This window comes from Rhopalosiphum padi, chromosome 1 (assembly GCF_020882245.1).
Source record: "Rhopalosiphum padi isolate XX-2018 chromosome 1, ASM2088224v1, whole genome shotgun sequence".
Classification (NCBI taxonomy): domain Eukaryota; kingdom Metazoa; phylum Arthropoda; class Insecta; order Hemiptera; family Aphididae; genus Rhopalosiphum; species Rhopalosiphum padi.
The window spans coordinates 19419620-19432983 of NC_083597.1; the positions used below are offsets into that span (position 1 = coordinate 19419620).

The following is a 13364-nucleotide window of genomic DNA, read 5'->3' on the forward strand; positions in this document are numbered from 1 at the left end:
TTCGATTTAAAATAAATTTTTATTAAAAATTACATCACATTGAATATTACAAAATAAGAATATTTGCATCGTAAATTTGAAATAAAAATACATAATATAAGTTTATTGAGAAATAGGAATTAAAGAAAATAGTCTATAAAGGTACTAAATAAAAAAAAAAAAAAGGTTATAATTGTAATGATTTTGGAAGACGAATTTATAATATATATATAGGTACGGTATATCAAATAAAATCGTGCAATAATGATAAAATACTACAACGGCGAATAAGTTGTTATTTCGCCGCCACACTATATTTGGTACACAATGTATTATAATAGGTATATAAGTACGAGTGATGATAATTCTATTTCACTTGTAATAACCATATATTATCATTAATATTCTGCTCTATAGTGTGTATATATTATTATATTATTATCGTCTATATATATATATAGTATATAGTAGGTATAGATATCACATATTTTAATATACATATATATGTATATATAGTGGGTATACAGTTGGGTATTGGAGAGTATAGGACTTTCCGGACGAAACGAGAGGATGCGAGTTTCAAATTTGTGTAGGTATAATGCATTTTTTTTTGACGGGTGATACGCATAATAATAATATAAACTGGTGAGTCGTCTGCACACTGCGATATCTGTCTGTAGGTACATTACGGTATACGCCTTGTGTAAATAATAATATTATCTTCGTGTCTAAGGTCGTGTCCGATGTTATTTATATACACCGTACACATATAGCATAAAATATCGTAGTGCGAACTGCACACACAAAATATAGTATATGATAATATATAATATTATATAATCATATATTCACATAATACATAATATAGTATTGCGATACGCGTGTACAGTAGTATAGGTGTGCGCAAGACGTCCGCGCATTCATCAGATCCAAACCCAACCGACGCCCTCCACGTCGTAGTCCCAGACGTCCGGGTGCCCGTAATGCGGCAAGTGCCTGATCGGGCTCTCGGACCACCGGAACGGTTCGACCTCGGCGCGGTCCACGGTGAACGGAGGCCCGGAGGCCGCGAAGTAGCCGTTCGTGTACGCCGACGTGACCTTCAGGTCCACCGTTCCCGTGAAGCACTTGTCCGCGTCAGACTTGTCGTCGGACACGGCGGACGACGGTAGCCGGTTCGTGACGATCGTGGTCCGGTCATCTTTCAGCGGCGCCGTGGCGTCGGCCGACTGGAGCCGGTTGGCCGCGGTCAGCTGTTCCACAAACGACTGGTTGGCGAACCGTCGGAACATGGCGTTGGTCTTGACGCCCAGCAGGTCGGTCCGGCCGATCAACGACATCTCGGTGCCCCGCATTAGGTCCACCAGCGTCCCGATGTCTGTGACGTTCCGCTGTCCGTTGCGCAGTATGTTCGCCACCGGGTGGTCGGCGTCCCGTCCGTCGGCGCCCGATATGTAAGCCATTTCCTGCAAACCACACAACGGAAGATTTTTTTTAAATAAAAACATTTCTCGCGCAAACCGTTTATACAACGCGCCGTATAGGCGTGCAGAGGCCCCATATTTTTGTTTTTCAACGAGCCTCGGGAGTATAGCAACACTGAAAATATATTGTGTAGTATAGAAGTACTTTTAAAAGTTTGACGTCTCGAAACTTTTTAATCGATATTTCGATAAAAGACATTTAATATAGATAAGACATTGGAATGTTGACAGCAAAAAATATAACGATAGGATGCATTTTTTAAATTATTCAGTAGTTTTCAAAGATATTTAAATCATATGATGTTTGGTACATAATAATAATATGAAGTGATATATATTATGTATAATGTGACACTCATTATTTAAAAAATGCACTATTTTGTAATAGTTTCTTTTACATATTTGTTAGTCGTTATAAAACATTTTTCAAAAAAAAAATTATATTTTTTATCGTTACTATTTTTTAAGTTTTTACTCTATTGAAAGACAATCATATAAATTTTAAATTTCATTTTCGGAGCATTTGGAACTATTTGTATCTATAAATATCTAATTTCAGATAAGTAGATTATTAGTTATATTATTATATACTTATGTATTAAAATGTAGAGTCTAAACTTTATACGAACGAAGTTTAGACCAATATTTTTCGGGTGCCTCTGTATCACTCTACACTCCATTTAAACATTTAATACTGTTAAAATGGAACTACTAGTCCAAAATTCGATTTCTATGTATCGAAATATTTAAAAAATATTTTTTTTTGGAATAAGGAATTAATAATGCATGTTTTCACTAAAAACAGTAAAAAAAAAAAATATTATATTAACGATTTAAAACAATGCAGAGAAAAATATTTTCAAAACCATTAATATTTTATGAAATATAATAAGTGTTTTAATTTAGATATATCTATATTAATAAAGTATTTATACTGCATATAAATTATCATTATATGTATTTTTGTAAGGAAAATGGAATATTTTTAAATCAATTGTTTAATGATATTTGTCAACAATTGTGTATAAACGATTTTTAGAGAGCGAAAATTAGCCGTTACATTACCCTAATTGTATAAATTATATACCTAGGTATATATATATATATATATATGTATTATATATTATTAGTGTATATGTGGTGTCGTAGTGACTATTGCGAAATGTTTAACCTTCATATGCAATATTTGGGGTTTTTTTTTATGGCTTTGGGTATTGCACATTCATCTTGATGTCTAAATGTGCGCGTATTCGTGCCAAATCTTCTTTGGAAGTGTGTATGCCGAAGGGGTAGTGTACATTTTAGACCGATCGCGCTAGTGTGAAACCTAGAAAAGACATTCACCATAGTCCATAGTGTACGACCTATTACATGAGGGTGAATTTTAAACAACTGACCTTGAGACTTGGACTACTATTGCTGATCCAATAGCCGGTGGACAAAAGTTTTTTAGATAATTCTTCGTAGCTAACAATGCCGGGCATTTGTTCGACGACTCCAAAAGCAATTGATGTGCTATTTGTGCTGATGATCAGCCATTGTTTGTTTCCAGTGCCGCTATTGTTTCTCGAAAACACCTCGTACCATTTTTTACTGTTACTCGCTAAACGATTGGCTGCCATGATTCTAGCACCCAACAACACCTGTTGAATTTGAAATTTTATTTGAAAAACTTATTATTGTGTTCATAACTACTGTGAATATTTAAATATACTTGATCTTTTTTCATAATCTTTTCCCATAGTTGTCTGTTATTATTTTGTAATTCTGTCCCGACCACAGTAGTTTCCGTCCTAGAACCTTTCTTGGTGACCTTATAGAAGTCGTCTTGAGAATAAACTGATCCAGGGTATGACGTGAACTCGATTATTTTTCCATTAACGAGTGCACTATCGTCGCTTTCCGTTTCATGGAAACCAAAGTTGTACCGTTTCTGTATGCGCAACATTGACACATAACTGCAAACATTAATGTTATAATTTTTTTTTTTATAATTGCCTATGAAATCATTGAAATGTATAAATGGGTTGTAACGTGTACTTACTATCCAGAAGCAGATTGAGCTAATACAAAGTCAATTGGGTTAGTGCCGATAATTTTTACTAATGTAGCAGATAACGGTGGCTTATCTGGATTAAAATCTTTTGATGCGTTAAATTTTTGTTCGAAATTTTTTAAATCCGGCATAATGTTCATCCATCTGAAAACAATCAGTTATATATTTTCATGTGCAATTATAATTTATATCTATATCTTGAATACAATATTACATTCGACATTATAATTTATTTGATACATATGCCAAACAGTAACTCATTGTGATTTATTAAATTGGTATATTATATTGAATTATTTCAAACAGTAAAGCTAAAAATGACATTATAGCTGAATTTATATAATAATATATATTATATCAATAATGATGTATAACGATTTAACTCATTAAAATATTATTATATTAATGTCTATGAATGAAATATTTAATAAAATGCATACCTATCTAATCGTATTTGTAAACAAATAATAAATATGAATTATGATATTATAGGTAAAAGTATCTCAGTTGCAAGTGGTAAAAACACTAAAAACTAAAAATATAATAGACTTACAAGAAGTCTACAGATGGTATGTCAATATCTTGTCTGCTTCTTTTTACGCCAAATCTCCAACCATCCTCCAATGCTTTCAATTGCGTGTAAAACATATTTACCTAGGCGTAAATAGGGTTTAAAATATTTTTTTCCGAAACAGTTTTAAATATATTTGTTTATTACTTGGTGCCAAAATGGGTCTGATTCGCCTCGTCGTTTTGCCGTTTGTTTGATTTCGTCAGCATTTTCTTCTAAATACTTTCTAAGCCGATCACAGAAGGCCTTTCTCCCGATACACGTGTTTTCCACTGTATTCTTCCAGTGCCAATAAATCATCCGCCACGTCAAACTTCCTTCCAAATACCCAGCCGCTTTGGCTTGTACGTAATCCGGATACTCCGCCTGAGTCTCAATTTCTAAAACTGCCCATCTAAATTTAATTATATAAAATACATACATTTATATATATTACCAAGTTATTGATAATTATGGACGTGAAATTTGTTGTTACCCGTTTTCAGATAAATCTGGTCTATAATAAGCTCTTGCTACTCCTTTTCTTACTTTAAGCGGATCGTTATTTTGGCCACAGAAATCAATTCTCATTCCAAATTCTTTGCTCCAAAACGCTGTTGCAGCATATTTACCATCATACTCATTTCTGAACAAACGCGCAATAATAGTCAGATAGTTATGAAACAGTTGATAAACATTAAAATTTTACCTGATCGTTCCTCCGAAATAAAATGCTAATAAACCCAACAAAGTGATTGCAATAATCAAACACCATGATAGTTGTGTCTGAGCCCATGATGCTCCTACTACTTTCAACATTTCTGTATCTATGGTAGAAAGAAAAGTCTTTTTCTTCGGGTAATAAAATTATATTCGGTTGCCAAATTTTATTTTTTTTCAAAATTTGGCTTAAGTTCAAACCTTGCGATTTGACAAGAATAAGTCAATTTTCCGTCTTCAAAAAATCTCCAATATATGTCTCCTTCGGCCTTTGAACCAACTATTATAGATAGTTTTTCAGGCTCTGGAAACTCGTGAGTGTTCGTCTCAACCCATCGAAATAGGAAACGACGATCGGGACCGGCAACTGTTATAAGCTTAGATCACTAGAATTAGCCGTCTTTGGTAAGATATTTGGATGACTCCTTAAAAAATAAAATAAAAAAAAATCGTTTTATTAATATTATATTACAGAATATATACAGAATCAGCGCTTTGTTACAATAGTTAGATATATATAAAGCAATTGTAAAAATGATTGAGTATAGTTTTAAAAATAAATATAGATAATAAATGATTATTCATAGTTCAGAAAATATAAATTTACATTTTTCAGTATCACTTATAATTAATCAGTAATAGTTTTAAGAATATAATTATTATTTTTTTTTTTCTAACTATTGTCTATTATAATAATTTTACAATTGTTCAATTATACATGTTTATTATTTATAATACCAAAACATAATATTACATAGTACATTTCCAATTACATATTTTATATTTTAACATACAACAATCTTGTTGTGCTGCAACTGTGTAACAATAGTAATGTGTTAAATCAAATGTATTTAAATCAGTACAACATTGGGACGTTAATATAGCTGGCCTGGGTGAGTATTTAAGTATTTAGTGCGTATCTGGTATATTGAACTGGCTTTTATTATACCATGTACGTTAAGTTGCTGTCCCCCTCCACTAATATGTTTTTAATTAAAATTGTAAGTTAATAGCGGTTCTAATATAGTAATATCATTGATTATAAATACTAGTATTTATAATCAATGGTAATATATTAAGACTCACAAAAAGATTTTAGCTATAGAAGTTTTTGTTAACATTTAAAATTATAGTTTGTATACTCTAAAAATGTTCTTATTATAATATGATAACGATGTTATAAATCTACTCAATGATCATCTAGATTCTAGACCTATATGGTTTTACTAAATAAAAACAAAAAAAATAATTTAAATAATTTTGAGATTTTTGTATGCTCAGTTTCAATTATTTTTATTATATACTACATAATGGCTATCACTAATTATAATAATATCTTAAAGCTTATCAATGATAATAATATTTAAATATTTATGTATATTTATTGCATCTTATATTCATAATTAATGGTAGGAGGTAAATACAGTAATTTTTTATGAAATTTTGAGTGTATCTATTTAAGATATATAATAAGTCACCTACATACACATTAATAGGAAATTTTTCACATATATTAAAACAGAATACACATACGCGGGTAACAAACTAGAGGACCTTGATGAGTTTCTTGTTCCAAGTGGTGTCTATGACCTTAACGAGGTCGATATGTTTTAGTTTTATATATTATTATTACTTATTTTTATATTGTCGAAAATATAATATCTACGTCTTATTTCTAAGCATTGCATTGACATAAATTATTATTGACTTTATTTGACTTTCCACATAGACTTATTAAAGTTTTAATTAGAGTAAAACATATTTTAAAAATTAAAGTTTAAGTATATTTTCATCGATGTACCTAATCATGTATTATAATGTATTAAAATACAACGTGAATATAATAATTAATAATATAATATATAATATAGTTTGTTCTCCTTTTTTATAATACTTTATATAATCTATATAGACGGAAAAAATTATCTATTCACGTTTTGAAGTAGAATAATATTAAAATATAAGTCTTATTTTATCTTTAATGAATTAATAGTGTAAATAGTGTAATTATTAAGAGAACGCCACACCCGCACGTGTTGTCACCATCTTAAAACATAATACAAGTTACTATACGTTCAGTGTTCACAATAATCGATTTTACTTTGTTATTTTTAAAATTAAAGTGAATTGACTTATCATAAAATAAAATAAAAGATTATTGTCTAGGGTATGGGTATCTTAATAGCTTTTATTGTAATATTTTAATTTCGAGGCTAATTATAATCATTTAAAAATGTATAAAAAAATGTACCTACTACCTACTGTTTTAAAATAATTATAACTTGCTTCGTAATTAAAATATCAATATAAGTCTCCAAGATGATCTAAATAATAATTTTACCATTAAATGTTATGAGAAGTCAATTCATTCTAATTTTAAAAATAATAATAAAAATTAATTATTGTAATAATAAAATTTGCGGGTTAGGTAGCGTCCTCTTAAGTTATAATATCTGTAATATACGTTGGTTATTGTTTCAATTTAATATTCGGTTTTAATTTAGGAAATGCAAATGTATAATAATATATATTATGATATACCATTGGTGCTTTATAATAAAAGGTACCAACCACTAAATTATACTTTTTCAAACTGAATTGAAGAGATAAAAGTTAAAAATTAATTAAACGTCATTTGATATCTTTGATAGAAAATGATCAGCTCACTTTTTTAAATATAAAATTATAATATAATATATTATGTTATATTACTCATATTTTATTTTTAATAAATTACCTTAAAATATTTCAGGTTATTTATATTTAGTATGGATTTCTCATTTGTTTACCAAAATACTTATCATAGTAATTATAGTAGGTATATTTTCAAAGATACAATTTTCATTAGAAATGTCGCGACTCCAAGTGATAATTCTGAACAAAATAATTGAAAAATACTAGTCACGTGCATAACATAATCTAACGACAATTAGCTGATATGAACACTTCTTGTTAGATTAAGTTCTTTCTTCTACGATTTATAAATTTATAATGTCTAAACAAAGTACCTGAAGGTTAAAAAACTAAGTGTTTCCTAATGTCTATTTTAACAATATTGGTAACATAGTATTGTAATATAAATGAATGAGCGAGGTGGGCTATAACGTAAAAACGGATAAGATATTTTAATTTTAATTTAAATCATTCAGTTATTATAATCAATGGACCATTAATTCGTCATTCAAAATGTGCGTTGCGTTTTATATTAGAATAATTTGGATTATCAGTTAATATCTCATTTTAATAATTCATGAAATGCAAATTTATACATCATATAGGTACCACAAAACATGAAATACAAAACAGTAAGCATCAAGGCTTTTTTTATATAAATATAACCATTAGAGAGAAAAAATAAAACCCAATCGTAGATAAGAGCGTAGTATAATATCTTATATTTTTGTGGTCTGAATAGAACTTTTCTTTAATAAATGGAAAATTTTAGAAATTGTGCTGTTTTAATAATAATATTTTGGACAATATTATCGTTAGACTGTAAAAAACTCAATTACGAAGCAAATGTCACTTTAGGTACTTACATTTTATTTTATTTAAATATTAATTATTTTAAATTTTAATTAATTATCTAATATATATTATATGGTTTTGATTTTAAATTAAAATCGATTGGTATTATTATTCAATATTTTAGCTTATACTTATAACTTATAAAAGAGTTATCAAAAAGTAAGAAATATATATTTGTTTTAAACCCAAATACACATATGAATTTTAATTTAAAATATTGTAAACTAAGATAACTCCTAGGCCTCTACACGAGTTTTTCTCAGTGAGTCCCAGTCATTTATTGATTTCAAAATTAAATAAATAAATAAAAACAATATATAACTGTATAAATATATAAGTATTAAATAATAACCTACTAACCTATAATCTGATATAGTTTTTTGTGTGATATTACAAACTTAAAAACACATCTAATTGATCTATATCGAAATAATTATAAATGTAATCAGATATATTCGCACGAATGTAGTTAGGTATACATTTTATATGTATATGATAGCTCAGCACGTGTCATTATTATCTTAGTTCTTAACACCATATTATTAATAAGATTGCAGTTAAGCAAAAAATAAAATAATTTAGTTTACCACTACTACTTGCACTAAAATAAATACCTACCTACTGATTTCAAAATGTTGAATAACTTTTCATGTAACTGTTTAAATAATGAATAATGTGTATATATTATACTAGATATAGTCTATATAGACACATAGTTCATTTAAGTTGTACACAATTCTTAAAAAAATAAAATAAATAACAATAACATATTTATATATATAGGTACGAAAATATGTTCTAACCCTTTTTGTTTAAACAAGTCGAATGCCAATGCAAACGTGTCGTTTCAAACTCGTAGGTATGATGAATGATAATTATGTGTGTTATGTTGCGCAGACCGTGAAAAACCGTTAACATTTTCGTTTAGTGTATAAATATAATTCAATTGTTTGAACGGATATAATATTTCTGACTCCCGAAAAATCGTTTTGCTTATGGTTGTGTAGATACGATGCATTAGGTATGTAGATTACATGCAAGGCGCACCCACATACGGTATAAATACTCTTACAGAGTATAAAGAATATATATAACGGATTTACGTATACAAGTATTATAGATCGATTCGGTAAAATAGCTTATTTTTGCAATACGAACTTCGATTAAAATTTAATCATTATATTATACGAGTATATTTTGTGATTGGGGATATTTCGTTGTGTGAATTTATTAATTACAGTCTTTACATTTGTAACATTTAATTACACTTTTTAAATTAAAACCATTGTTTTAAAATTTCAAAAACTGATATATAATGTTATATTTATATAGGTAACAATTATATATATATATATATATATTGTATTACGAACACATATAATATTGAACAATTGCTATTTTATTTGTAACTATGCATAATATACATATTATATAAAAATATATTATGATTCATAATTATTAAACGTTTGAAGTCGGCTATATAAAAATAATAGTGAATACAGTTTTATTTATTTTATTGTAAACCAGTATGATGCAATTTTTATCGAGTGAAAATTACTAAAATGTATGGTTTCAATTCATTAGTTTTCTAACATAATATATTATTATAGATATAGATTATAATAAATAATTACTATACAAATATACAAGGTTACGTCATTCAATGTATATATAATATGTTTCAATATACTTCCATTAGTATCTACTTATTTCCTTATTTCCGTATTCTTGTATAACAATATATATATAATGTGTAAAGTAAATTTCACTAAATTTATAACGGTTTGATTTTATACAGTTACCTATAATAGATTATATTTTAGTTACGATAAGTTAATTTTATCATATATAATTATTCAATGGTCAATCAGCATTGCTCATTGAATAATGAATACTGAAACCGAAGAGATTCTTTCTTTCAATAATATTAACTATCCAGATACTCTAATTTTTTGAGAAATAAAGAGCGAGAGAGACAATTTCTTTTCAAAACACATAACATAACACAAATGTTTAATAAATTGTTGAATCAAATGTTAGAAAACTCAATTTATAAATAACGTATAGTATCATGTAGGATTTAATGCGTTTATAATATCATATAATATTATATGTAGAAAATACTAGAATCTCACAACATATTACATTTTTGATAAATCATTATAATAAATATTTTTTTGTAATTGATTCAAAAATATTAATGTATGCCTGCTTTGTCAATCAATACTTAATGTTCAATGTTTTAAAATTGTATAGCAATCATTAGAAGTTTTGCAATAAGGTGTTTGTGCATAAAAAAAAAATTGTTACAATTCCAAGTGAGTTAGTTAAGATTATTATTGTAGCCTACAGGGGAGACACGCGTGTAAATATATTGCAAGTTCGGTCCGAGAGTTCCAAGGACAACAGATTGTTTTTTATTATTATGTGCCAAACATTAAACATTGGATTTTTATTGTTGATTTTATGTTATTTCCCGTTTTTATTTGTAATTTTATTCCTTTTCTAATTTAAGGACTCTGTGTCTGTGTATATGATTTATAAAGTTATATTTTATGTATCAGTTCGATTACAGTGTAAGGTTTATGAATATAATCGCACATTCTGATAAATGCCTGCAAATAATTCAATAATTATATGAGTGAGCTATTAAAATTGTATCGTCGTTTATTTCTTTTTTTCACAAACTACTGTCAATAAATATTTTAAAGTTTCGACTGCAGAGCCGTTTACATACAAACGTATAGACATTATAAGCGTAAATACATAAACACACGGGGTACGGCTCTCTCTATATTAAAGCCAATGATTACAACATTTTTACATGCAATTTCCACTAAATATAGAATATTGTGTCATTCACAAAGTATATTATAGTGTTCGAGTGGTAAACATTTCTTTAATTACCTTCGCATGTCTTAAAGTCGAGAAAATGTTTCCGTTTCTTCGTCTTATTTGATTATTATGTACAGCTGTGCGGGTGTACCGCGGGTCATCCCTACAATAACAGTGCATCGATTACAATTGTTCACTAGTGAATTATTAAAAAAAGTATCAATAACTTTGCATTATTATAATTAAACGCGCATGAAACATAGCATATTCAGAAATGTGAAACTTTCTGTAATATATGGGTACTTCATGTACATTTTCCTGTTGAAGTGGGTATAAAGTTAGTATATATTTACATAAACTATTAAGAACTTATGTACCTATACGTATTGAATTTGATTAATTGGAATATTTATGGGTAACTATGTTTGTATTACGCATTCAAATCAAATAGCGTAATCTATAATTGTCTAAAAATTATAATTATATCATTAATCGATTATATACCTGTAATAACTATTATATAAGTTACAATACTTAACTAAACATTATATACAGAAAACATAATTTGAAAACATTATTTTATATAATTTAAAAAAAAAATGCTTAAAATTTGTCATATCGTTATCATTGTTATTTTTTTGAAAGAGAACGTTAATTTTTAATTTCTTATTCCAAATTATAATATTTATTATAGAATTATCTATTTTTTGGAGTATAATTTCTATACATAAATATCGAATTTCGAGCGTGTAGTTAATTAGTTATAGCTTATAGGTATTTACATTTAAAACTTTTAGATAAGCAGAGTAGAGTAGTAGCAGGTATCTCCGAGTGTAAAATATTGGTCCACCACTTTGCTCATAAAAACTTTAAAAATGCTATTAAGTATTAGGTACCTATCTAACTAATTTTATTAATTGATCTTGTTTAAAATTCAATTTTTATGTATTGAAGCAGTCCAAAAAACTTCTGCTTTGGAATATTTTACTAAAAATGTATGTTTTTATTGTAAAAGTAAAAACTTTAAAAATGACAATGAAAAAAAATTTAAAAATATTATTTTGAAATTTTGGATATACCTTCAAATGATAGTAGTAATAAAATATTATATATAAACATATAATAATATACTGTTGTTGTTGAAACAAAAAAAAAAAGATCATCGGAGAACGCCGTCATCATATTTGCTGTTAATTATCTAATTCATCCTGCAGGACGAATACACACATATGCCAGATGTATAATAGTGTGTGTGTTCATTTATAATTGGTCATTAATCATTATCAATGTAGAAATTAAATTGTACTAAGAATTATATAGGGTGGTTATATTATTGTTAAGTAACTCGTTTTGTAACTTCTCGGTCAATCTGAATTTTGAATTTTTTTTAAATATAGTTTTCTACACAATATTATGTGATATTTTTTTGAATAGTATTGAGAAACTAAGTTTTTTTTTATGATGTTTTTTAAGTTTCTTATCTATATATATACAAACATATATAATGTTGTGCATTTATTTTTAATTTTAATTATACATGAATTGAACCTAAAATCGATTTTTTTTTTAGAAAACTTCATCGATTTATCTAATATCAGGTACCTATATTATAGTTAGAGTTTAGTTAGATAATTATTTAGATTTAACTATTAAAGTATTATGGTGATAAAGGCGATAGTAGGCCTAGAGTATTCTTATAATTTTGACTACCCATTTGAAAAAAAAATTTGTTTTTAGTACAAACATCAACATGAACTGTTTTACAACTGTGTCTTATATATAAAATATCACATTGTATTATATAATATAGCAATTAATAATATTTAAAATACACTATACATATTAACAATATCAAACTATTCTAAAAATATAATTAGATCAAAAATATTAAAAACTAAATATCGTAACGTAGATATAACTTTTGGTGCGGTCATAATCATAAATTGGAGTTCCGACAACTTCCTTATATTATTACTAAATTTAATGGAAGATAAAATTATAAAATTGGTGTATAATTTTATTATACTGTGTGTTTTTTTTTAATCACTAAAAATATTAAAATAAAAAAAATGAAGTTACGACCTTTGTGATTTAGACAGACAATCTACATAACTTTTGTGTTTAATAAAATAATAACAATAATTCATTGGGTTTTCAATGTATGATGAGTGATGACGCACACACCGTGTTCATTAACGTTGTCGAATAGGTG

At 27.3% G+C, this 13364-nt stretch overlaps 1 protein-coding gene across 6 annotated transcripts in view; it reads right to left on the reverse strand.

The window, feature by feature from the left end:
- The window catches only part of LOC132927724 (putative phospholipase B-like lamina ancestor), a 29207-nt gene continuing 15843 nt past the window's right edge, over positions 1-13364 (reverse strand). For 2 of the 6 annotated variants that reach the window (XM_060992323.1, XM_060992317.1), the window contains exons 2-10: positions 11225-11315; positions 4779-5214; positions 4566-4715; positions 4238-4484; positions 4073-4173; positions 3508-3663; positions 3178-3421; positions 2861-3106; positions 1-1445 (exon numbers count right to left, since the gene is read on the reverse strand). In XM_060992323.1, coding sequence (XP_060848306.1) covers positions 903-1445; positions 2861-3106; positions 3178-3421; positions 3508-3663; positions 4073-4173; positions 4238-4484; positions 4566-4715; positions 4779-4888 — 1797 coding nt within the window. In that variant the 5' untranslated portion in view covers positions 4889-5214; positions 11225-11315 and the 3' untranslated portion in view covers positions 1-902. Of the gene's footprint in view, positions 1446-2860; positions 3107-3177; positions 3422-3507; positions 3664-4072; positions 4174-4237; positions 4485-4526; positions 4716-4778; positions 5215-11224; positions 11316-13364 lie in introns of those variants that run through there. The other 4 variants (XM_060992340.1, XM_060992332.1, XM_060992313.1 and 1 more) reach the window with 4 other exon arrangements.